This window comes from Aulostomus chinensis, chromosome 14 (genome assembly GCF_037954235.1).
Source record: "Aulostomus chinensis isolate RoL2024-O1b breed Wild chromosome 14, RoL_Achi_v1.0, whole genome shotgun sequence".
NCBI lineage: Eukaryota > Metazoa > Chordata > Actinopteri > Syngnathiformes > Aulostomidae > Aulostomus > Aulostomus chinensis.
In genome coordinates, this window is record NC_141333.1 from 24,287,271 (window position 1) to 24,309,022 (window position 21,752).

Sequence of the window (21,752 nt, forward strand, 5' to 3'; positions counted from 1 at the left end):
CTGATAGGGTTCATGACGGGGATTCTAAATATTTGAGAGAGGAGCAGTTGTGAATACCTGGGCAGAAGGGCTGCAGCAGGTGTGATGAAACAGAGCAGGTAGAAGAGGGGGTCCTGGAGCAGCCGCTGCATGGTCCAGTAGGGGTTGGACGGGGAGTAGCAGGTGGGGCAGGAGGCGTTGTAGCACAGAGCCACCGTGAAGAATAAAGCTATGCTGAATGCGATCGCCAGCCAGTTCATCCAGGTCTGCAGGGACAGAGGACATGGATGGAATATTTTAATAAAAACGGAATATGAAACCATGTTCTCCCTGTTCCTGCGTGGGTTCTCTCTGGTACTCCAGCTTCCTCCCACAGTCCAAAGACATCAAGAGGGGACGAGGCTGATTGATACTCTAAATTGACCGTAGGTGTGACTGTGAGTGTGAATGGTTGTCTGTCTCTATGTGTTGGCCCTGTGATGGACTGGTGACCTGTCCAGGGTGAATCCTGCCTCTCACCTGAAGGCTGCTGGGATAGGCTCCACCCCCCATGACCCTTAACAGGATAAGAGGTAGACAATGGATGGAATATGAAACCTCACTGAAAAGGATTGAGATATTCAATATCGCTTGTGTTCATACTGTTTCACTCTTGTAAAGAACAGCATTCAAACTCATTTCTAACGATAAATATTGACGACGCTTCCACACTTGGACAGAACGTTCTTCTGATCAAACTTTGTCAGAAAAATCAGTTTATTAGTGAGAAAAAGAGAAATCCGGTTCACAATTCACCAGTGCAGGTAAATTCAAATAAATGAGAAGCAGTTTGATACAACATCCTCATATATTAAAGTAAATTAATATTAATAGAAACAGGTCTTTTTCAATACATCTAAACCAACTATATTCCAATTTTCAGGTATTTGTGAAGTAAATTTGCACGAGTGGAATATTTCCATGCATGGAAATGGCTATTTTCAAATTCAGTGACTTTTCCAGGCATATTTTTACTGAACAAAATACCATCTAGTACCAAGGGCACTCAGGGTCACACTCCTCAGACCCAGCAGCATCTCACAGCCTGTTAGGGAAGCTAATCTGCTGAACAAACTAAAAGAGGAACCTGATCTTTTAATAAATACAGACAGAAAATTCAGCCCGGTGATTTTTTTTCTATAAGAAATATGGTTCACTTTACCATGTTGATGTTTTTCATTTCATTTTTACGAGAGGTGAGTCCAGTTGCCTAAACTGATTGTTCTTGAGAATTACGATGACCTGAATGACTGAGAATACACACACATACATCTTCGCATTGGTTGTCAGTCAGAAACACGTACAGAAAAGACCTATTGGGCTCATTTCCTGCTGTAGATTTTTGATCGGGGGGTCAACTAGAGCTGCTTTGCACAATTCACAGAAAAAAATAAAAAATTAAAAAATAAATCGATCTTTATACCAGCCCACAGCACAAGCTCATCCTGAAGCCCCCTCACTCCTTGGTCAACGCGACTGTAACAAGACTCCAGGACAGGTGCACGGCACCTATCTGAGGGACCTGGTGTGACTGCTGCGCTGAGATACAACAACAGCAACAACTGGGGACTAGCTAGACCGCCAGATGTGATGAAGCTTCTCTGGATCTTGACACAACACTGACTTTCAGTATGACTGTTGAGCAACAGCTGGCTGTGGAGGAGCTCAACGTGTTACAGCTGAGGTTGTGGAATCACAGTGTTTCTATATATCGTTATTGTTTACGACCTATGTCATAATTATTGTCATTGTACAGATCAGAACTAAATTTATCCTCTGCATCCAGCCCAGCCTCCACGGAGCAGCGGGCAGCTGCAGTGCAGCAGCCAGGGCCAGTTCCTTCCAGCAGCTCTTCGGTCTGGAGCCCTGACAGGAGTATAAATACACGTCTTTGATGGTGGGAGGAAACCGGAGCACCCGGGGTAAACACACACAGGCACCGGGAGAACATGCTAACCGCTGAGGCACTGAGCCAGAGTGGACTTTTAGAAGCGATACTCCCAGATCTAAATGGTACAAAGAATCATATGGTCAAAGTTCATGGCGCTTGTGGGTGCCAGGTAAAACCCTCTGCAGTCCACGCTAGTGTATGTGCTGAGACCCACAGGAGATGCTCATGGCTCATGCTCCACTGGTAGAGCTGGCTACTCCTGGCTAGCCCTTTGCTCACTTGGAAGTGGGCAAATGATTCAATCGTGCAGCTTTTACAAACCTCCAAATGTCATAAGCCAAAAGCCTCACACTGTGACAGTGACACGAGTCGTTTCCTGGGTTGTGCGACACTCATTTTACAGTTGAGAGTAATGACAGAGTAGCTTAGAGCCTGTGATACCATGTTTCACATTACAGCTTGGAACAGGGTTCTATGAAACACTGAGCTGGTTTATCTGTCTGATTAATATGAAAAGTCCTGCTGTGCACTAATGTTTCATCCTGGAGTTGAGCTGCTGACAGACAGACAGACAGACAGCCATGTAACCGGTATTAGACATCGTCCCTCAAGACACACGAGTACATAATTAATGAGCATGTATAGGTGAGGACAATGAATGCTGCCTGCTGCTGCCACCTCACAGGCCTTTAATTGACGTTCACAGCTGTTTACCAATCATGCAGCTCCGGGACGAGGCGCCTGCCAGCTGTTCACCTTCAGTCCCTTCTTCTCTCTGCACGAGGAGCCATCATGTCCAGGAGCATTTGGTGAAAAGGACATTTTTCAGGGACACAACCTGTCAGGTTGAATCTACAGTCTCGGAATAATGGAAGAGATTCAGACTCATAAATTCAAGATGGCTGAGGACCCAGACTGCTGGCCCGATTATGAGAACCACATGTAGATAGCTGAGGATAAACCCGCGGCAGTGAGATGTGAAGGGAAATGAACAGATGTTTGGGACTGAACTACTGCCGTTGTGTAACACAGTGTAGACAGTCTGCAGAGAGCCAGGATGGAGGCAGGCGCACTGTCGAGCTGATATGTAGACCCTGATGCTGCAGGTTCAATCTAATCAGTCAGAGCTAAAGATTGGAAGGCCTGTCAGACAAGATGCTGGCTGGGGTGAGAGAGAATGGTGACAGACGTGAGGGGTTTCAGGTTTCTTACCAAGGTTTTGGTCTCTATGCCCAAGTGCAGCAATATGGTGAATAAGGCGATGGTGGTGATGGGAGTTCCCCATGTAAACAGATCCACGTCAGAGTCAGCGTAGGCCTGGAAGAGGGAAGGAGGGAGGGAGGAGGAGAGCAGGTGGAGAGCAGGTGGAGAGAGGTGAGTCAATAGAAGTAATAACTGAGTACGAACGGGATAATGGAAATGACTCCACGACTCACAAAGTAAGGAATGAAGAAGCAGATCAGACTTTGGTAGAAGGCATCAATCATGTTCATCCAGAACATGTATGGCTTATATTCCTGCAAGACAAAACCAGATATTCAGGGTGCTTTCACCGATAGTCCTCTATCAGGGACCCAAACCCAGTCAGCTCCAAGTGGACCAACAGAAAAGAGACTCAGTTCTGCTCGTGTTCACATTGTCAGTTCAATTGAAAGAGGACTTCTTTCTCTCTGGCCACTTAAGCTCTGGTGGACCTCAGCCCTTTTTCTGTTCACACTATCTGGACCTCAGGGCTTGACCGCTTTGGGTTGAGGCTATTTAATCTTCTGCTGTGCTTGTCTTTTTTTTAAGCACTGAGCTTCCCTGTGCATGTGATCTATCTACAGCAAGCCTTGAGGGCTAAAATAAAACAAAGGGAGCCTGGAGCACTTGGAGTCCACAATGCAAAGATCAGCAAACAGCAACAGAGACTTGGATGTGAACTGTCGTCTGACCAACTTCAGAGGGGGCTGACTCATTGGTCTGAGCTCACTTTCAGGGCTGAACGGGACCAACACCCTTACACAGCAGCAGAGGGCGTGGTCATGGCAGCTGGACAGCGCTGTGCGCCCCATGTTGTCAGATTGGAGCTTTTAACATTCACGATTACAAATTAATCATAGGTGATGATTGAAAGTTGACCAAAAGTGCCATGTAGCATAGCTGTCCTCGTGCAACCCTTCTCACTCACCAGGGAACACGAAAATATCACAGCGCACAAATCCATCAAGGCACATGAGCCATATTTAAGGTTGAGTCAAAACCACGACTGCTACCAAAAGCCACTGGGAAGGAGGTTAAAAAACATTTTCATTTATGTTATTTATGATCTAAAGTCCAATCTACATTCCAAAAATCCATGAAGTCACAAAGAAAAGATATTTGGCATAGTTTCCCATTTGCAGGCCTCGGGATTCACTTGATGGAAATTTCCCAGAAAGCTTTTGAGATATTTTAGTCCAAAGCGCAGTGGACAGCAACTCAAATGCCTAACAGAGCGACAGCGACAATTTTTGAGCCACACCATCAGAACCGCTTAACGTGTTCCGTCATTATCTGAGGTCATTGTTGCTAAAACAATTTTCCCTCGCATGCCTTGTTCACTCTAAAGAGTGGCAACAGCCCAGAATCAACGGACCCGATTTCCTCTGGAGCCTCCAGTTGCTTCCCTGCTGCAGTGAGGTGAGTCATGACATGATGACAGAAGAGGAAATTCCATAAATATACTTCATACGTGTGTGGTTCAGGGAGTGGGTCTCAACTCCTGTGTTTTAGTATAAGTGGTAACGAGGATGAAATGAAGTGATGAAACAACTCAAAATTTACACTTCTAGCTTCATTAGATGCGGGTCTATTAGCAGAGTGACAAAGTAAAACTGAACAAACAAAGGACAGAGACAATACCTCGGAGTTCTGGCCATTCACATAGAGCTGAGGTAGTTGTTGGAGAGTCTCTGCCGACACGTCTTTGTCCAGAGTGCCGGTGATGAGTTGTGGGAAGGCAGAGAACATCAGGTTGAAGAAGATAAGATACCACTGGTCAATCATGGCGGAACCTGAGAAGCCACAGTAGAACTGATACCAGAAGATGAGCGCTACAAACATCTGTGGAAACACAGCAGACCACTCACATGAGACCACTGCCACCATGGCTGGGAAATCCATTTCATCACCTGAGTCTCAAGTTTGGAGACGGTTACAGGCGGCTCACATTCACTAGGCCTGGCTGATCTAACCGAAGCCTGGATCCCCACAAACGTAGTGCCGTGAACTGATTAAAGACTGTTCAATCACAATAAAAGGCTGTGATTAATGAGAAATGATTCATGAGAAAAAAATGTACAAGAAATTTGTAATTTATGAGGGGTGGAAAATAATATTCTGCAAATAAAGACATGCATGAAAACTGGTCAGGGGATCCTTTCAGCTGCTGAGTGAGCGAGTCCCCGTGAATCCTCGGTATCTGCATTTCATTACGCTTGATCCTTTTTGTCATTTGTTCAGCTGAATTCAGAGTGACTCCTCTGCTCGCCCACCAGAGGCTCACTGAACTCTCAGCAACTATTTTTCAGCGCTTGACTCAAGTGGTGTCAAAACCCGCCATCACGATGAGACACTGCGAGGACCCTCTATACAAAGCCCACACAGGGACGTCCACATCTGAATTTGACCCCTAAACAACAAAGAATATCCTCCGGCTCCTCAATGATGCTGCTGGGATAGCAGAGGCCGGATCATTAGCCCCCTCATAAACTGTTAGCTTGATTAAGCTAGCAGAATTTCCATAATCAATCTGAGCTCAAATTCTAATTTTTTCAAAACATTCAACAAATAATCCAGGCCTAAACAACTGGAAGAGAGGAGTTTTACAGAGTTCTAGGGGTCGCAGAGGTTCTGATAGGAATGAGCGCACCGCATACGCACTCAGAGCTAAATGAGAGACGTCGAGATGGGGCGAGACATGAGAGTCACTGGCGGAGGTGAAGAGCTTTCATTCCTCCATGTTCATCGTTAATAGTGGAGCCTTGATCTCTCGCCGTATGTGGTTTTGAGATGGGAGGGGCCACAAGCAGGCTCAACATTACCACGTTCACAGGTTTTGTGTTCCAATCAATGCCATTTGGAGCTGGAGATGATGAGTAACCGCGTCGACTGGGGGGGGGGGGGGGGGGGGGTCATTTGATGTGGGACTGAAGGCGATTAAACCGGTTCCATTGCAGATAAAGTGTTAGAAGGTTTTTTTGGCCAGTGGAACGGGGCTTCGGTAATTTGATTATGTAGCAGCAAGCAAATGAAGGCTTCCAGATGCATTTGCAGCATTAACATTCCCAGAACTTGATAAAATGTGTAACTTCTGTCAGTGATTGTAGGCCATTTTTCATGACTGTCATGACACAATTTAATTCAGGAGAGAAACGGTTGGATCTAAAGATTTTTCCACCGGACTCCAACTATGATCACCATCTGGACTCATTTCTTTAAAATCAATATTCTATTGCTTCTTCTGCTTGCCACTGACTAACTGACTGCTGCTGCCACTGTTTTATTGGCCTCGTCTAAAATCAGCACATCTGCAGAGAGAGAATGAGAGCGGGAGCAGCTTACAGCATTTTTGTAGAAGAAATAGAGAATCATGTTGGCCAGTCGGGAGTAGCACCAGTGTCCGTGCACCAGCAGGAGTTTCTGTAGATATCGGAAACGTGGGAGAGCGAAGTCGCTCGCCATCACAGCCTGCAAGACACCAGAAAGATCCAACGTTAAATCTCCTCTGACATTATCAACACACACACTGACAGGCTGTTATTAGGCAACAATTACAGCTGCTGCCGCCGCTGCAACACCAGCTTCTTTTTAATGAATCTTCCGTGGGTATTGTCTTTCCAAAGCAATAACCCTTTAATAGCTTGTCGACCTTTAGGGATTCCTCGTTACAGCAGCAAGAAGCTGTCAGCCTCATCCATCAATGTCTATAACATCACCCTCCCTGAAGTCAATGTATACATTCTAAACTGCGGTGCTAATCTTTTATGACATGTCTCAACTGTCAACATCACCCATCAGGCAGGACGACAGCAGCAGCCATCTTGTTGTGCAGCCCTTTAGTTTCTGTTGTGCTCCAATAACTGACAGTAAATGAGTGCAGAGGGAGAGCGCTCCTCCTAGACGAGAGGTCTGTTCATCACCATGCAGCGGAAGCCTGAGCACAGAAGTGTGCGTCTCAGCACACTTCGGAGCCCCAAGGAGAGACCACCGTCCCATTAAGACCAAATTTGATGAACAATGATTAATCTGGCAGCCCAGTTGAGGACAGCCGACAGAGACTTTAACAGATGTCCGACACAGCAGCAAGCTCTGCTGGAAGTTAATTGGGGATGTCCATCATTGCTGTGCGAGATCACCTTCCTGGCAGGGAGCATGGTGGGGTGTGTGGTCGCGTGGGTGGGGCAGTGGAATTGGCCCTGACCTCAGAGCAGGAAGAGAGACCGTTGTGGACGTAGTAACTAACAGTCCTGCGTCTCAGCAGCTGCTCCAGTCAGCAGAACACAAGCAACCCTTTATTATTTGTTATTAATTAGGTTATTAACACCCGCGCCTCCTCTTCTTTCCTCTGATAGATCCTTGGTTCTCACCTGCATGCCCTCCTGTCCCGAGATCCCCACGCCCACGTCTGCTACCTGGATCATGCTGACATCATTTGCTCCGTCACCTTAGGTTAGAAAGAGAGGGAAAATAGTTCCTTAGAATTGGAATACAGAGATACACCGATATACAATCAGGCAAATGAAAAGGCCTGCCAACAGAGATGAACAGCAAGAGCTTCACTGAGTTGCTTCTTGTCATGTCTTGTTTTGTATGTGGGAGGGACCATCAGAATTAACATGTCACATTGTTAGCTGTGTGTGTGTGTGTGTGTGTGTGTGTGTGTGTGTGTGTGTGTGTGCGCGCGCGTGTGTGTGTGTGCGTTGGTGAGTTTATTATCCTCTCAGGTCCCTCTGGTTCGAAACTGCCAGTTCTGCTTTGACGAGCTGTGCATCTGCTGCACTCTGAGGGCTGCGGATAGGTTTTTTTTTGGCAGCACAGGTGTTGGAGTGGGAGATGAAGTGTTGGTGGGCAGAGAGGGGTTATTTTCTTGTCACCATAGTAAACAGCAGGGAGTGAGGAATAGGTGGTGATGAGCTCTCAAACAGAGGTTACCAGTTTGTGTTGGTGGGCAAATGTTGCAGTGCATCAAAATCTATCAAAACACTGTTAGTCGCTGCTTTGTATTTACTGTCTTCACAACAGAGAGGTGGCGTGGCTCAGGTGGTAGAGTAGATGTCTAGTAATCAGAGGGTTAGCAGGTCAATCCCCAGCTGCATCAGAGATCTTAAAAGAGTTTTCTTGTGCAAGATACAGAGGCTTTTACTGCTCCTGATGCCGTAGCCATCGATATCAATCACAGGAAGAAAACAGTTTGCATTGTGTACTATGATTGTGCGGCTTGCGTCAGTATGCTTCGGTGTACTGAATGCATGCATAGTGTTGAAGTGTGTGTGTCTGGGTGCTAGACACTGAGTTGCTTTAATGGGAAATACAAGTGGAAAATCCCTACAAACATTTGTAACCACAGCAATAACACGGCGGTGTGTCTTCATGAGAAATAAATGCTTCTGAAAGGAAAAAGTCTTTCCTCCACAGGGAATACTGAAGAGGGTAGAGTCAGTGTTCCACAGCTCACACAGTCCACGACACGTTGGGGACATCTGGTCGATGATAGTCACATGCACCTGAAGCGACACACAGCTGACATGATCCTTGGACAGCCTTTTGCACACCTCCGAGGACGTTTTTATGTAAATTGTGAAAATAATGCCATGTTGAAATGAGCCAAATTATATTTCATTAAAATGAATGATAAGCCATGTAGTTTGATAAAGCCATGTTCTCAGTCATCATAACTGAGCCACAATAATCAGGTATTTATGAGGCGAATTTCCATGAGTTTGCCAAAATTTTTAACTTCTTTTACAAGTCTGAAAATGGTAATTTTCTTTATAGACATGGGTGTGTGCATATACACATATAGATTTATATTCCTTTATTGACTTCATTATTTAATGACTTACTCTTTTCCTCAATCAGTTTAGATTATCTGAATGACTATTATTTTTCTTCCCTCAATTATTCTCCTGATGTATTTTCTTGTTCAAAAGGAAAACTACAAGAGAAGTAGTACCACAAGGGGGGTTAAAAACAGTCATGAATGTTCCAGAAAAGTAATAACAATACTTTTTGGATCCAAAAGTATTGTTATTTGTGTGTCCTTAAGCAATAATCTGAAAATAGCAAACAGATATATCGCAACAGTTGCTGAATAGTTTTAAATGGAGTATCTATTGGATTTATTTACTCTTAAACTATCAAAGTCAAATACAAAAAATAGAGATTAATCCTCTGTTCATCCAGTATTCTTTGTAAGTCTTTTCACTTTTGTCGTGAGGACTAAATCGCATCCAACTGTTACGTGAGGTAAAACGTGATGAACACACAGTCCAGTGTAGTCGTGTATGTGATTCCCTGCATCCTATTAGAGCTCCACCATCATCTGCTTCCACGCAGAGATGCAACGTGAACACGTTTCCTCCAACAAAGAACAGAGCAATGAAGGAGAAGTGCTTGGCTGGCAAAAACAGCCTCCGCCCAAGTGCAGCGGGGATAAATAAGTTGTGAACAGAGGAAAGACGATGGCAGGTCACACGGAACACCTCGCGTCACCTCTGTTATGATGCAGCTTCATTAAACCAAAATGTGATGCTACTTAAAATACCACCATCCTGACTCGATGGTCACAGGAAGGGTGGAGAGAGAGTGTGTGTGTCGCTGATGTCAAATTCAAGGTCAGCTCATGTTGAGACCACAGAAGAAGAACTCTCTCTACAGCTGCGTAACGGTGATATTAATGATGGGGGCCCAGCTTCTGCTCCTGTATCTTCTCAATATTAGAAACACACGATCTCTCAAGCCCAGCATGAACATGTAACTGTGCAAGTTAGGATGAAACGAGCCCACAAGCCTGCATTTTCTTTTTTACTGAGGAAGTAAAAACTGTGAAGGTTAAAAGGTAGAGTCTGCTGTTAAAACAACAACAACAAAAAAGACTAATCCAAAATTAATCACCACGAATGGGCTTCTAGATGTGTGGGGGTGACCCTGCCTGCAGAGTCGCAGCCCTCTGCCTACACTTCAATGTTTTTGTTTTGTCGGTACATTTCTGGGCGAGGAATGGGTGTGTACCCCTCCACCAATAACAGTGACAAGTGAGGTTGGTCACGGATAAAACATGGCGACTAGATGAAATCCGTCCCTGAGAAAATGGCGGATGCACACGGAGAAGTACAGACAAGAAAAAAAACAGCTGTACTGAGGTGAGACGGAAAGCTGGTAAAGCTCCTTCCAAAACGAGAGTGACTCTCCGCTTGGCTTTCACTCACTTTCAAGCACCGGATGAGATCCTGGGGGTGAGGAGCAATGCAGAGTTGGCGTGTTTTCTGTAGGACATGGAGGTGACAAACACCAGTGGTTTGCATGTGCTTGTGTGTGGTTAGCACACTCCAGGACGCAGGGCGTATGCCTCTGGTGCTGTTGAGTGAATCTGAAGTGAAGTGAATCTTGAGTCCAGGAGGAGGGGTCCAATTTGAAAGAATGTTACGTTTACAAACTGCAGTGAACTACGCTCTGGACTCTTCCTTGAACCGCTTAAACTTGAACCCCCATAAGGACCACTTCCACTCATCCAAACTCCCTAGAAGCAACATTTGAGTTTGGCTCAAACAAACTAAAACAGTCTGTTGATACTGAACTACTTTGGAACAGTAGGAGTCTAATTTCATGACAAAGTACTTGATGTAGATGAAGTAATTCAGAGTAATACAACACTGCAGCTTTCCTTCATTAGGATCTTTTCTTCGGTCAGTGGCTGCATGCGGGGGCTCAGGCTCTCTAGACTAAGCATGATAGCCTCAGATGCACAGCTTATAGTTTCATCCATCTGATGGAAAATAATGCTTTATCTCGCATTTTATTCTCAGTCCCTCCGATAGCCTCTGATCATTTTGTGTAAAGCAGCAAAAGCCTTGGAACAAGACTTGAAACTATGATTGATTTCTACAAGGCGTTAGACATCAGCCAATCCTCTCCACTGGCATGTACAGGGATGTTGTGAATGTGGGTCAAAGGGCATCTTGGTGACCCGTTTACTTACCTATGGCCAGTGTCATGACCTTCAGCTTGTTTCGCACCAGCTTGACGACCATGCTCTTCTGCAGTGGCGTGGAGCGGCAGCAGAGCACTGAGCGGCAGCTCCTCGCCACAGCCAGGAACTTATCCTCCAAGCTCTTGTCCAGGGCGTAGGCCAAAGTCCGCCCATCAATCACCAGACCCAGCCGGTGCACTATGAAGGGAGGGGCGTGTGAAGATGAGGAGGGAGAAGAAGATGGATAGATCTCGCAGGGTGCAAAGTTAGCGTGGAAGGCCTTGGCGGCTGGGTCGGAAGAGCTGCAGAGGAATTTGGCCTGGATGTAGTGTAAACTCTCCTCCAGCAGCAACGCACACGCCTCCTGGTTGAGACAGGCAGAGAGGAGGCTGCAGGTCACCATCAGGACATCAACTTGCCTCATATCAAGCTGCCTGAACGGCTTCACATCTGGAAACCAAATGCTCTCACGGTTCAGTCCTCAAATGACCTCATTAGTTTGAATAGAACGCTGGTGTTTGCAATAAGAAGAAACAGAAAAGCCCATAAACAGACACAGACTATCATAATAAGAAGGCTTAAGAAGGACGCTCCAGAAAGCCACAGAGTGCAGCTGGGGCCATAAGGCCAGCAGGAGCCATTGTGCCATCCGCCCTGAACTTTGTGTAATCAATAATGTTTTATCATAAACTAACTGCTAACTTTCATGTGGATCAACAGTGCAACTATGTAGCTCTGCTGAACTTCCCAAATGTTATCAGACCAAATGGATCACATTAAGGATTTGAAACGAGTAATTTCACAGGGGGGAGAGTGACGTTCAAAACAATTAATCCACCATTTTACAGTCGCTTGCAAAGTCATTGTGAAAGAGTCTTGATGCAGCTGTGCATCACATGACGGAGGGAGGAGGGGCATAAAACTCTGAGAAAGTCTAAAACGGTGGATTTAGTAGACGCCCTGGAGTGCAGGATGAGTCATCAAACATTTGAATTGGTTTTATAGCAAATGACAGAGATGCAGAAGTACACTGTAACTGTACTGTTCAGCAATATCAAGAAATAAATGAATAATCATTCTACGAACACAGAAGAGAGTAACTGTGAAAAGGTATTTTTCCTTTTATAGCAGCCGTCGCCCACCTGAGAATCAGCGTTCAGTGTCAACATCTCCTCTTCAGGGTCCAGCAGCTTGCAAGCGTAGGCGATATTAACAGCAGTTTCCTGTTTGTCACCTGTCAGCACCCATATCTGCAGGCCGGCCTTCCGTAGAGAGGCAACGGTTTCAGGAACGCCGTCCTGAAGCCGGTCTTCGATGCCTGTCGCTCCTGTGGGTGAAGACAGACGATAGTTTCAAACCCCCCAACATTTGTACAATGAAATTACATTCAATACACAAGTAAACCCAGCTAAAAAAGGATTTGCAAACATTTACCCAGAAGCTGGAGGTTTGTCTCCAGACGCCGGGCCGACTCAAAGAGCAGCTCCTCTCTTCCCTGGATGGCCGTCTCAGCCTGCAGGTGACGCTGCAGCCAGCAGGCGTATTCCTCCTTGCTCATCGTCTGATACAAACACACACAAGTTCATTAAAATGCACCTACAATCAAAACAGAAAGAATTCAACAGTGCCTCTCCAACAGGGCAGAGGGGGATCCACGGGAGAATGTGAGACCTTGACAAGGTGTTTTATCACATTTCTTTGGTGATGGGCCTTACACAAGCAGGGATATAATGAGCCACGCTTGTGAGAGCATAAATTAACAGCCCGGGAAAGTGGCAGATTGCGTCTGAGTCACGGAGAATGTAACTTTGGAAAGGTCTGTGTTATCATCCGCTCTGAGCTTCAGATTCAAGCTGCCAAATTGACACAGAGACTCATCGTGTCCACCTTCTACAGCAGTTTAATGTGAGAGAGGGCGTGCGTTGACCACGTCTTACAAGTTTATTGATCCCAGTTACCTTTTTTGCAATACACAGTGTGCGGAGGCCATCTGCTGCGTACAGGTTCAGGTAGTTCTGGGTCCTGTACACAATCTTTTTCTGGCGTTTCCCTTTCGAATTACCTTAAAAATAAAGACAAGGACGCAAGAAGAAGGATTAAATAACTTTGTCTAAGGGAACTGGCACAAGTGATTGAACATTTTGCTTCCAGATTGCCACAAGCTTCTTCCAAGAGGCACATGAACGCCATCTGTCTTCACACCTAAATTAACCATGTATGAGCTCAGTATCACTGAGCTCAGCCTGGACGGTACCGAGCAAGATGTGAGGAGAAGACAACAAAAACTAAGTCATTATATTTCTAAATGATCTTAATATGATTAAATATTTCGAGTTGTTTTAGGAGTCTTGTTGTCTGCACCTCAGCCATCTGCTGGCAGGGCGATGCTACACAAACAGATTGGCTTGATCAGCCGCCTGACACAGATGCACCGGCCAAAACTAGGACTGCCAGCCTTGTGATCTCATTCATGACACAACAGCTTGGCGGGCACAAATACACATGCACCACCATGATAAATCTTTTCTATTTTTTTTTGCCCTGAGAGGAACAAATTAACACGAAACTGAGCTATCTTCAGAATTCAAATAAAAAAAGAGGATGACTAGCTGATCCTCCCATGATATAAGAGTCCAAATGTTTTTAAGCACAACTACAGCAGACCTGTGACTCACTACACTATTTTCACTGTGCTTTTTTGTGACAAAATCTTTCCCCTTTGACTTGGAAAAAGAAAAAGTTTTCCCTTTTTGAAAAATAGCTGCTCGGATCGAACAGGCATAGAGCTGCAGGTGGAAAGGAACACAATGTTTGTTTTTCCAGCCCATAAAAAAGAGAGTATTCAGTAGAAACAAGCTGCAAACACAACATCAACAGCATCAACTTTGAAGTGGACATGGCGGATTTGCACATCCAGCTTACATGGAGCAACATTCTAAAATATTTTTGGAGAGTTTTTGTCCACCAGATGAATCTTAGTTCATTACACACTTCTTTTAACAGTCTTTAGCCACAACTCTCACAGGAAACATCTGGCACTTTAGCTGCTAAATGCTCCTCGCCAGAAACCTTTAGCTACTAGCTAGAAATTTCAAGGGTTGAGGGTTCACATTTCAGCTTGTCCCTGAAATATGGTACCGGTTCCCAGCAGTACCTTTTTTGTGTAGCTACTGGTCTCTAAAGAAAAGCGAAAACATAATTTCAGTTTTGACTAAAGTATTCCAAGGTATGCTGCTAGCGTTAGCTTCACTTTCAGGCTAGTTCCTCGCTAGTTCAACTACATAACACGCCTTAGCTTTTAGAGATATTTTGTGTTCAACCCTGCACTTATAGTTCTATTATATTTGTATTTATCATCACAAATACCAGAGTGGGTTTGTCCAAGTAAAGCATTTAAAGCCCAGACTTGCTATCACTTCTGGCTGGCAGTTAACCTGATAGCGCGTTTGGCTTGAACACATCGCTGGGTGACTTCACATGGTCTCTCTCTCTCTCTCTGTTTATACGGTACACTCCCACCCAGATATGCTAACTGGTATTGGAATTTGATGCAGATTGATTAAAAAGTAAAGAAAAACAAGAAAAACAAGAATGAACCAATACTAATTAGCTGAAAGATGCTAAAAGGCTCTAGAAATGAAGAGAACGGCAGAGTCAGATGGTAATTATCAGTTAGTTTGTCAGAAGAGCAATCTATTTCCCTTGAGCTGCTTGTGTTACAAATATACTCATTAAAGCAGCTTTAATAATAGGATGCCGGTAATATCTGCCAACTAAACTATGAATGGAAATTGAATCTATTGTGTCAACAAGATCTAATATCTCCAAATACATCAAGAGGGAGAATTTTTATCAGTGAAAATGTTACATTGAGATAATTGTCATCGAAATGAAAGTCTAGTTGAAGCTTTAACTTCATATAAAACAGGACCAAGAATGCAACAAGGGAAGAGTTACATCATGGTGCTCCCCCCTGCCCCCTCACACACACACACACCCTACAGCACATTTATTAAACTGACACCAAACAACTCCCTCGTCACCTGAATGGAGCCATTATGGAGGTCGGTGTTATGAGGAGGCCCAGCTCATTCTGTGCTCTAATTGGCCAACTTTACCCAATGGCAAAACAAAGTAGTGTGTTGTCTTCCTAGGGACACACCCAGACGGCCATTAGAGCTGCTGAGCTGGGACACAGTGGAGGTGTGGCGGGTCGGGAACTTTTCTCCTTGAGTGATGAGCACCACCCTGTGAATTTTAAGTAAGTGACAAACTTTTTGGAAATGTCGTCCTCGCTCTGCCAGCGCATACGTCCCTCTGTTGAGGGCATTAAGATGATGAACAAGCCGCCCACCAGGAACCAGTCTGGTCCTCGCAACGGAAAACAATACAATAAATCATTGTATGATTCCTCTGAAGAACGGGACAGTGAGACAACATTCCAAAACAACATGTGCTTTGCTGCATGTGCAGCAGTTAACAAGTCTTCATTCAGCGAAGGAGGATCATTATGCTGGAAACTATTTTTCCGTGAAGCTGAGATGAACTGCTGTTCAAATGAACAGGAGGGAGCCGCTGACCAGGCATCGGAAATAAAGGAATTACTTACGCTGCCACACGACAGCAGGCTTTTACTGAAGGACGTCAAGAAGTAGTTCTGAGTGAAATACAAACATGAAGTGTGTGTATGTGTGTGTACTTATACATACATACACACACACACATACATATATATACATGTACATACACAGTATATACATACACACACACACACACATACATATATACACACATACACACACACACAGAAATACAAGGGGAACTCACTACTTCAACACCACAAACTCAGGCATCAGATAAGAGGAGCGCTCTGTCATTTCATAAAGCACTTTTACATAAAGAACTATCATTTCAGGGGCTTGTGAGACACAGAGGGTGGTCATAAGTGATGAGACTTTGTAGTAAAAGTTGACTTACTATTACTAGTACTACTACTACTCCTAGTTCTAGTACACAACTGTATTCCAAACTATATAACTCTATAGCATCTTATGTGAGACTGCAAAGGGCCATTTGATCATGATGGTTCCACTACTGTGGTTCAGACCAATTGGTCCAAACCAAGAGACAATAAAAACATCTTCCCTCTTCCCTATTTGTTCACGCTCACCGATTACAGGCGAATGATGAATACACAACTTCAAATTTCATAACAGTCACATTAGAGTGCAACAGTACTTATATCAGCATCTGCACAGTTCTTGTGACTATATGCTGTAGAGATGGATGGTAACACTGAAACTTCATCGACAGAGAATGGCCTTTTTTTTAAACATATCAGTACAAGTCCTGGGGCAGCATGGCTTGGAGGTAGTGTGGGTGTCTAGTAACTGAAGGGTCGCTGGTTCAATCCACGCTTCCCCCTGGTGACCATGTCCAAGTGTCCTTGAGCAAGATACTGAACCCCTAATTGCTCTTGATGGCCATGCAACAGACTAATGGCCCATCCAGGGTGAGCCCCACCTGTTGCCCAATGTCAGCCAGGATATGCTCCAGCCTGCCCCCCGTGACCCTTAAGCGGTGCAGAAAATGGATGGATATCAGTATAAGTCTGCTTAGCAACACTGGGCTCAGTTCTTCTCATGTCTCTCTTTTTCTCATTCTTGGGCGTCTCCAAATCATTTGTGGGGGAGGGGCTCGGCAGTAAGTGCCTGGTGGCTGGGCCTGCACCCACGTGGTCCAGCTGGACATAGCCAGAAAAGGCAACATGCCCCCCCCCCCCCCCCTCCAATGGCCTCACCACCAATGGGAGGGGCCAAAGGGGTTGGGTGCTTTGTGGGATGGGTAGCAATCAAGAGCGGAGACCTTGGCGGTCCGATCCTCGGCTGCAGAAGCTGGCTCTGGGCACGTGAAATATTACCTCTCCTGGGAAAGGAGCCTGAGCTGGTGCATGAGGTGGAGAAGTTCCAGCTAGATTTAGTCAGACCCTTCTCAACGCACGGCAAGGGCTCTGGAACCAGTCATTTCAAGAGGGGTTGGACTCTCTTCCACCTTGGCGTTGCCAGCAGTTAGAGGCGACATGCAGGGGTGGCAATACTTGCTGCCCCTCGGCTCAGTGCCACTACATTGGAATTTAACCCCTTTGGACAAGAAGGTAGTATCCCTCCATCTTCAGGTGGATGGACAGGTCCTGACTGTTGTTTGCACTTGTGTACCAAATAGCAGTTCAGAGTACCACCCCTTTTTGGTTTCCTAGAGGGGGTACTGGAGAGTGCCTCCTCTGGGATACACCTTGTTCTGCTGCAGGACTTCAACGCTCACATTGGTGACAACAGTGACACCTGGAGAGGCGTGATTCGGAGGAATGGCCCCCCTGATCTTAGCTTGAATGGTGTTTTGTTATTGGACTTGAGTGCTCGTCACAGATTGTCCATAACGAATACCATGTTCAGGCATAACGGTGTCCGTATGTGCACTCCGTACCAGGACACCCTGGGTCACAGATCAATGATCGAAATTGTGGCCGTGTCGTCGGATTTGCAGTCATATGTCTCGGACACTCTGCCAATGTTCCGAGGGAGGCAGTGGACATTGATTCATAAAAATGTTTTTACAGAACATTACAATGGTTCATTGGGAAAAATCTGACGTAAAAGTCACGTTATCATTTCATGCTACTCGATGCCTGTGACCTCCTGTGTCTTTTGGGCAGTAACAATCTAACCGCTTCATCCTTGAGCCAAATTTGCAGGAATTCTCAAGAGGCAAACAACCTGCAAATATAAAGCCTCCAGTCAGAGCTGTCGCCAGCACGGAGCCATGAAAATGGCTGTTATTTGTGTGTTTGAAGTCTTCAATCCACGTGTGGAAAACAGTTCCCGCCAAACATCATTGGACAGATGTCTGATGACTGTGAAAAAGCATGACTGAAAAGACCCTGCGTAGTCGTTTGTGTGCCTGGAATACTAACAACCTGGCACACCTTACCCATTAGCACATTAAAAAACTTGGAAGACTACAGAACAATGTTTGGAGTTGACAGAGAAGAAAATACACATGGAAGTCCGGAAATTACGTTTTTTTTTTTAAAGGAACCAACTCGGGGCAGGCTCTAAGGTGAGAGCCCTAAAAATAAAGTCTTCTTACATAACATGTTAACTTACAACTTTACATCAGTGGAAACATGAGGGTTGACGCTGACGGGTGGTACATAAAAACAAAGACCACTGCCCTGTGCAGGATTGGCAACCCTCAGATTTCACAGTCTGAAGCAAGTGGAGCCAGCTGGAATTGCCAAGTGGAAAATGAATCCATTAGTTGACGTTTCCAGTAAATGTGGATGCCAGGTGAAGTTAACAGGAAATGATTTGTTGCCAGTTCAAGCTGAGGTTGATCAATTCTAGTGGGGAGTGAAAGTGATACATTCCCAAAACTATCATAAGACCATGACCCCCTCATTAACTGAGAGTCTATCATCAGTAAATTCTCTGTCAAATTGGCATGAACTCCTCCCTGGACACCACAATCTGAGAACGGATGACGTGTAACTGGAATGAAAGTATAACTCAGCCCCGTACATTTTTCAACACAGATAACACACTTTAAATAGCTGATTATTGTAGTTTTCTTTGAAACAAGACAAGGAGTTGCTTTATGTTTTTTTTGTGTGTCTCACATTCAACGTCACAAACTTGATCATAGCACCGAAAAGAAGTGAACGGTTTTGTCAAAACAGCACCGGAGTGTACCAGCTTGTACACAATCTGATGAAAGCAGCATGGACGGTGTTTGTTGTATTTTCTGCTCCAGTCTGTCAAAGCTGTGTCAGGGTAGGCTGCTGCTTGAACAAAAATGAGTTGAATGTGTGCCCAAGGTGACAAACAGTTGAGGAAGTTACCAATGGTGGCGACGCGCTTTCAGTGCATGTATATCATCGTAATGGAGCTCTGAGATTAGAAACACCAGCAGCCGGCTTCAAATTGCTGTGCTCGCTCAGGATTTGTGTTGCATCAATGACGATTGGAGCCTGATTAAAGCCGTTTCCATTACAGAAATAGCCCAAATGCTAGCAGGTGTTGGCGTGTTTTTTGGATGGTGGGAACTGGGCTTTAATGAGTGTCTTCCTACCTGCATTAGGAGGTTTGATGAGATCCATGATGACAGAGTCGGCTCCTTTAGTGTAGACAGTGATCTGGTCCGTCAGAGGGTGTCTCACCACCACAGACATGCGCTTCCTTGTGGAGTCAAAGCCCAAAGTATGGAGCAGCTCAAAGCTCAACTTCCCCAGATGGGGCAGTTCCACCATCACCTGGTCAGGGAGACGTCCCACCAAGGAGCACTTGTAGGCCCTGGCAGCGTAAACCAATGCAGCTTCATCTGGCGACTCAGCCTCATAGCGCAGCTCGCCTTCCTCCAAGGTCCAGGCCTCCCTGTCATAGCAGGGGGGGGCTGGACTGAAGGTACACTCCAGGTTTCGGTGGGGCTCCTCCTCGTCCAGCTTGGTGAGCGTGCTGTCTGCCGAGGGGGAGGACAACACGCTGGAGCAGCCCTTGTTTGAGGAGCGATTGGTGATAAGACTGGATGAGCTGCTACTGTTGGAGCCTGACGTCAGTCGGCTGGGGGTGAAGCGTTTGATGAAGTCTTCGATGGTCTTGACGGGGGACTTTAACTCAAACCTCATTCGGACCTGAAGGACATGAGGAAATGGAAGGGAGGGCAATTGTCAGGCAAAACCAACAACTGCTACTTGATCTCAAAATCAATTCATTACACTCAGGATAAAACTGTCAACATTATATGAATGTTGTGATGAAAATGCACCTCCTGCCTTCAGTTAATGAGCCAATCCTGTACTCTATGGTGGTGTAGCACAATAGCAACCAGAGTGACTCACTCCTCTATACAGCCACAAGGGCATCAGAACAACATGTGACCAATTACTCTGGAAAAACAGAACAAAAAGCATAACCAGTAAAAAAAAAAAAAAAAAGGAAAAAGGAAAAAGACCAAAAAGAAACAAATAGGACGGAGAAGGCAGAGGACAGTACATGTTCTCTCAGATGAGCCATATAATCTGCAAAGATTCGTGCATCTGACAGGCAGGACGAATGTTTGTGTGTACAGTGTGGCGAGGAGAGGATATCACCTCTGAACAGGACAACCACACCCTGGATTACACAAAAAACAAAACAAAACACGGATATGTTACTGAGACGGGACTGAGCACATCAAAGATACACGCGACACAGCAGTGAAAGCTGGGAAGAAGGCAGAGACTTTAGGAATATTTTTGAAAGTTTGAGATTGTTTTATTTTTTCCAGGAAAACTTGCTATAACAACATGCTTTTTGTCAAAAGATGGAAGCAACTCCTGTGTGTGAAATACTACAGTGCTCCTTGTGTTAGTGTGTTGGAAAGACTTCAGTTGAACTGGTCTCTCACTGATGCTCTCTATAAAACCGCCAAGCTCTGTAGATATTAATCTGTTTTCAGCCAATCCCAGGACCCCGCTGTCACTGAGGAAGTGGTTCAAAACCTACAAACCAGGACTGACGAGCAAAAACATCAAGATCCCACGTCGCTGAAATATGTTTTGCTGCTCTTTTATCCTGGTTAGACCCAAATGATGACCCTCCTTGTTTAGTTCGGGTGAATCAAACCCTCGAGCTCACACTAAAGCAAAGAACTGTTGAAGAGGTGGTCTCAGTCCAGTTCTTGGTACATTTTCAATGAAGTGGTGCGTTTCTAGTGAGCAAGACCCTGTTCTGAACTCTATCTGATACAACTAGCAGGTAAATTAGAACCTTATTCCTTTACCCAGTTGGACCAGACTGGACCCAGTCACCCAATCACAGCTGAGGAGTGGCTGGATAAACAACACAAAGACAAACCATCACATCATTCATGCACGCGTACTGAACAACAACAACAACAACAACAGGATTGTTTTCACCAGGATGTTTCCTCGCCCACAATCCATCAGGTCGTCCTCTGTCTCTCTCCTGCATCACAGAACCCAAACATTGCACCTCCAAAGTTCTCTCAGCTGGGCACCTTAAGGAGAGTACCAGCGCCCTGTCTCATTCCCCCTCCGGACACATCTGAGCTAGGAACAGACTGAATGTTCTTTCCCATGCTCTGTTGTTCTTTGTTGAGGTTCTCAACTGATGCTGGATTTTCTTGGTTCTACCTACCAAACCAGCCAGCGTTCCGACCAGTTTAGAATTTTTGCAGTTCCTGCAAGCAATTGTTGGTGAGAAAAGACGGTCTGCATATTAAATTTCATATCATATATAAATTTTACACGACTAGTTTTTATAGAACGTGACTCTAGAAAAAGGATTCAAATTATGTTATTTTGAAAAGTGAGATATTTCAGTTGTAAAATACAAACACATCTTTGTTCATTTGTGCTTTTTCATCAACTAATCTGATTAAATTGACATAAAATAAAAGGATCAACAGATAGGAAAGTTAATTTGAAAGAATAAACATATTTTTTACTCATTGCTGTCTCTCTGATGTTATAAATGATTTTTCCACCATATAACATTCATTTCACGCAAATCACATTATTATTCAAATTAGCTGATGATGTCATCTATCAACTTCAGCTACTTTTAGGACAACAGA

General features: G+C 45.0%; 1 protein-coding gene across 1 annotated transcript in view; it reads right to left on the bottom strand.

Annotated features, from left to right (window-relative positions):
• The window catches only part of atp10a (ATPase phospholipid transporting 10A), a 38,932-nt gene that overhangs the window by 2,540 nt on the left and 14,640 nt on the right, over window positions 1-21,752 (bottom strand). The window contains exons 10-20 of the mRNA XM_086224894.1: window positions 19,248-19,806; window positions 13,079-13,182; window positions 12,555-12,681; window positions 12,263-12,447; window positions 11,130-11,484; window positions 7,519-7,595; window positions 6,494-6,619; window positions 4,793-4,993; window positions 3,346-3,426; window positions 3,122-3,226; window positions 58-245 (exon numbers count right to left, since the gene is read on the bottom strand). Coding sequence (XP_086081020.1) covers window positions 58-245; window positions 3,122-3,226; window positions 3,346-3,426; window positions 4,793-4,993; window positions 6,494-6,619; window positions 7,519-7,595; window positions 11,130-11,484; window positions 12,263-12,447; window positions 12,555-12,681; window positions 13,079-13,182; window positions 19,248-19,806 — 2,108 coding nt within the window. The remainder of the gene's footprint in view (window positions 1-57; window positions 246-3,121; window positions 3,227-3,345; window positions 3,427-4,792; window positions 4,994-6,493; window positions 6,620-7,518; window positions 7,596-11,129; window positions 11,485-12,262; window positions 12,448-12,554; window positions 12,682-13,078; window positions 13,183-19,247; window positions 19,807-21,752) is intronic.